The sequence below is a fragment of the Pediculus humanus genome, genomic scaffold (genome assembly GCF_000006295.1).
Source record: "Pediculus humanus corporis 1103172108299 genomic scaffold, whole genome shotgun sequence".
Taxonomy (NCBI): domain Eukaryota; kingdom Metazoa; phylum Arthropoda; class Insecta; order Psocodea; family Pediculidae; genus Pediculus; species Pediculus humanus.
This window is the reverse complement of record NW_002987868.1, coordinates 310,544-315,543: the sequence shown is the minus strand read 5'-3', so window position 1 is coordinate 315,543 and position 5,000 is coordinate 310,544. Positions and strand designations below refer to the sequence as shown.

Here is a 5,000-nt window from a genome sequence, read left to right as displayed (position 1 = left end):
CATTTTTTTTCCTCCTCCCCTCCGCCCCGCCCCGCCCCTTTTATCAGACTTCAATGTCAGTCTAACTCGTGTAATATGTTTTTTTTAAAAATGTTTATCAATAATAATAATAATAATAATAATGATAATAATAATAAAACTTTTTGGTTTCTTTTGACAAAAAAAAAAAAAAAATATATAAAAAAAAAGATTCCTTTTTAATTTTTCTTTTCTTTTTTTTTTTTTCTTTTTGGTAACATTGAAATAATAATAATAATAATAATAATGATAATAATAATAATAATAATGATAATAATAATAATAATAATAAAACAATAAAATTTATGTAAGCATAATAATCAATCAAGGTTATAAAAAAAAAAAAAAATAAGAAGCGTAACAAGAACAATCAATCAACAATCGATCAGTGTCATATTAAGGAAATGATGTTATAAATACTGGTATAAATCGAACGAAAAAAAAATCATTTCTCGTTCAATCATAACTAATACTGATTCCGAATCAATTGATAATAATAATAATAATAATGATAATGATAATAATAATAAGAGAAACAATAATAATAATAATAGTAACAACAACGACGACGACGACGACAATAACATTCACGCGGCCAATAAATTTTTTATATTTTTAGGTGTCGCATCTTCGTTCAAGTGTTTTGTGGTATACCTAAAAACAAAAACAAAATATTAATATATATATATGGAAGGGAATGGATTTATTATCATTATCGTACCTTAAAGCGTTTAAAAGTCCTTCGGATCTCGATGGCGGTTGATCTTTTAGTAATTTAACACAGCCTTTCACATCGACGTTTGATGCTTTAACGAAAGCTCCGTGAGGATGTACGTGATCGTATAAAATGACCAAACCCACCATGACCCTTAATACAAACAATTGAGTTTCTTCCCTTTGAAATTGGGCTATCAAATTACTGAAAAAAAAAAAAAAAAAAAAAAATGATCAAAATTAAAAAAAAAAAAAAAAAAACAATTAAAACGCGTCGGTTAATTTAACTATTATTATTATTATTATTGTTGCTAAAAAGGGCAATAAAAGTTGACACGATTTAATGGCTACATTTATATGAAACTATTTATGATTTCTTATACAATTCCAAATATGGATCGTCGTACACTCAGGCATCAATCAAACATTGTTTGTTTGTTTGTTTGTTTGTTTGTTTGCTTTTTTAAAAAAGTTATTATTATTATTATTATTATTTTAATTGTTTTTAACAACACACTCACGGATTTTCCAACATTCTCAAACAAACTTTTGCCATAGTGCTTAAAGTTTCTGTTATGTTTTCCTTAGGGATTTCAGAATGTTCTAAAACGAATTTGGTTGTTGCTTCGCTTAAGACTTTGAGCATTGGAGTTGCATGAGCATAAAATAACGACATCCTATATGCCAGTTCGTTTGTTATTTCTTTCGAATCTTCAAATTGATACCCATCATTTGTGACGGACATTCTCTGTCTCGACAATGTTCTCCTGTAATAACTGAAATCATTTTGAATTGCAGGAGTTTTCATTTTGAGTTCGTCAAATTTCAATACAAATTCTAATATTTCTGCTAATTGCTTGACTAGTGCTTGTTGAGTTTCTAGATGTTGAGTCGGAGGCATTTCTCCAGAACACAGTTCATACAGTATTTTTGGCACAACATGGTCTGTTAAATAATAATAATAATAATAATCAGTTTCGAGTCAACGTTTTTTTTTAATATGTCATTCGAAATTATATAATTTTACCTAATTGAGTAGAAAATTGATAAAAGGTTTTTAATTTCGACACTAACGGAACTACTGCTGACCAGGCTTTACTTTGAGTTTCATCATGAGGATTGGCTATCGCTTCTCTTATTTCTTTTCCAGCACCTTTATAACATTGTAATTCATCTAATATTTGATGTGAATTCTGTAAAACTTTATTCACTTCTTGAAAAGTTTCCTCTTCTCCCTCCGTAGGCTGTGCATCTGAAAACATTCAAAATTTTTTTATTTCTTCAATCGATTAAGCAAATCTCAAACGTTATATACATAATCGAATTCATTTCGATAGACAGAGCGACAACACAACTGATCATAAATAAAATTTACAATCGATATAAAATCTACATGAAATTATATAACCTTCATAGATGACATTTTACATTAACAACAGATTTAAAACATTTACTTTGACAAATCGAATTAGCAATCAATTTGTATGTAAAAAAAAAAAAAAAAAAAGCCCGCCATCTTTAATTATTATTTTTGTAATGACAGATGTACATCATCCATTAGATAAAAAATATATACACTGTCACAGTCTACAAAAATAATAATTTAAAAATAAAACGACAAAAGAAAATAACTTACTTTCAAAATCCAAAAAAACGTCATATTTTTGTGGGGAACAACAATTTGAGTCATCTCTGGAGAGAAGACTCAGCAATTTGCCCATGACTAATAACCACAATAATAAACTACACTATCACAGTTAAACAATAAAATGTAATTAATACAATTTGGGTTAGAGTTTCTGTTTTCTCTCTCTCTATTTTTTCCTCTCTCTCTCTCTCTCTTTATACAATTAAATTTGAAAAAACGAACGTGAAAAACATTTTTTTTATTAAAACACTTTTATAATAAATTCACGAATTTAAATCGCGCAAAAAACTAAAAACCTGGATCTTGATGATGATGATGATAATAAGTTTTAAATAATATAAATTTAACCTCGTTAATCAATCATTTGCTATGATTCTCGCGAGATCGCGAGTCTACAAAAAAAAAAACAATCAAAAATTAATTTTCTTTTTCTTTTTTTTACTCTTTAACAACCGAATTAACTGACTAATTTTATAAATTTTCGTCATAACACGTCATTCTCTCTCTCGTCGTTTTCTTCTGCTGTTAAACCATAAATTAATTTGTCTGCCATTTTATGACGTCACAACACTAATTGAAATCTCTTTTAATAAAATATATATCGAATCGAATTTTAAAAATTAAATTAAAAACGAATTTTTATTATTTAAAAAAATAACAAAATTAAAAAAAATGTTACCGTGTGCAAAGAGGTAACTAATAATAATAATAATAATAATAATAATGAGTAAAAACAAACAAACGACGACGACGCACTTTTTTTTTTTTTTTTTAATCTGATATTGAAATTTGACGTCGACGCAAACGTTTTTCTTCCAACTACGACGACGACACAATCGCGAAACAAACAAACTAAAACGTTAACCGGAAATGAATTTTAACCGACCGATGAAATGGAGGGAAAGAAACTCGCAAACTAAAAAAAAAAAAATTGTGTCATTATAATTGAATCAATTAACGGTTATATGTATGAAAACGTTGTTTGCTGTGGATTTTGTTGTTGTTGTTGTTGTTTGTCGTTGTTTATCGTTTTCACTTTGCACTCGATTCGACAAACTACTTTTTTTTTTAACAAACTTTCTATCACGGAACGAAACAAATAATAATAATAATAAACTAAAAGCTCGAATGGAGGTGACGAAAATACTAGCAACCCCCCCGTTGAAAAAAAGTTTGTATTTGTTTGTTTGTTTGTTTCTTTGGGGAGTCCAAATTTTTATTTTTAAGCGAGTTTATATTTAAATTTTAAAAAAAAAATGTAACGGTCGTGTTTAAAATTTAATTTTTTTTTTTTTTTGTTAATTTCAATGATCGAAAAATATCGTCACGTGATTAAAATAATAATAATAATAATTCGATTGCAATTATTATCATTATCATTATCATGCCCTTAACTTTGTTTAACAAAAAAAAAAAATTTAAACGTAATAAACGAACATCTGCCTTCGTCCCTCCTCTTCTCCCCACCCTCCCTTTCTCCCCTCCCTCCCAAAACGAGTTCTCCATTTTTTCTTCCTTCCTCCCTTCCTTCCTTCTACTTCTCTAACCTTTCTTTCTTCCTTTTTTTTTTATTTTTAATTTAGTAAAATCAAAATGTAAATAATAATAATAATAATAATAATAAAGAAACCTGCAGCTTTCATAAGAACCGTAATAATAATAATAATACCAAAGTCGATTATAATTAAATTTTTATATAAAATCGGGCAGCTGCTGGAAAGTCCGAATCAATTATAATAATGATAATAAAGAAAAGGGAGGGGAGGGGGAGAGGGGAGAAGGCTCAACAGGTTATTTAGGTGGTGGGAGCAGGTGCAAAAGACTCATCAACAATATTTTGAGTGTGGCAGGTTGTAAAAAACAAAAGATTTTTTTTCTTTTTTTATTTTCCAGCTGCTTGAGATTTTTTTTTGTATACGAACGGGTTAAATAATTTCGATAATTAATCGAGAGTTTCGATTGTTCGTTCGATATATCGTTATTTTAAAGGGATTTCTTAAGATAAACCTTCATAAGAGAAACCGAATTGAAAACGGTTAAAAATATTGAGATTTAAACGTCGTATATGTGAATAATAATAAAGTGAATGAATTGACACGCACGCACGCACGCACGCACGCACGCACACATTTTAAAATTAATAAAGAAAAAAAATAAATAAAAGCAAACGAAACATAATAAAAGAAAAAGAAAAAAAAAAAATTTTTTTTTTTTTTTTCTATTAAATGAAACATCCTGCTGGTATTTTGAATGGTATCATGTGGCAGACGAACAACGATTGAACCTTTGCCAGATGCAACAGATTTTGACGACGAATCCACAGAAAAACATTTACAGGTGTAAAAACATTTCTTTTGTTTCTTTTTGGAAGGTTTTTTTTTTTTTTGTTTGACATACACGTGTAAATATTTTTAGCTTTCACCATTTTTTTTTCTTCATTACACCAGTTCAAAATAAATGCTACAATAATAATAATAATAATAATAATAATAATAATAATAATAATAATAATAACTAAATAACATTTAAAAAAAAAAATTAACCGTACTTTTTCGAGAAAATATTAATATTAATAATAATAATAAATTTCTTTTCTTTTTTTTTTGGTTAAATAAATAAA

General features: G+C 27.4%; 1 protein-coding gene across 1 annotated transcript; it reads right to left on the bottom strand.

Annotated features, from left to right (window-relative positions):
* Positions 1-605: 605 nt before the first annotated feature.
* Positions 606-2,453, bottom strand: Phum_PHUM566690 (protein FAM49B, putative; the record flags this gene model as incomplete). The annotated part of the gene is made up of 5 exons (XM_002432007.1): positions 606-672; positions 740-937; positions 1,254-1,677; positions 1,760-1,984; positions 2,369-2,453. The coding sequence occupies 5 exons, from the start codon at positions 2,451-2,453 to the stop codon at positions 606-608; spliced, it is 999 nt and encodes a 332-aa protein (XP_002432052.1).
* Between the last annotated feature and the right edge of the window lie 2,547 nt (positions 2,454-5,000).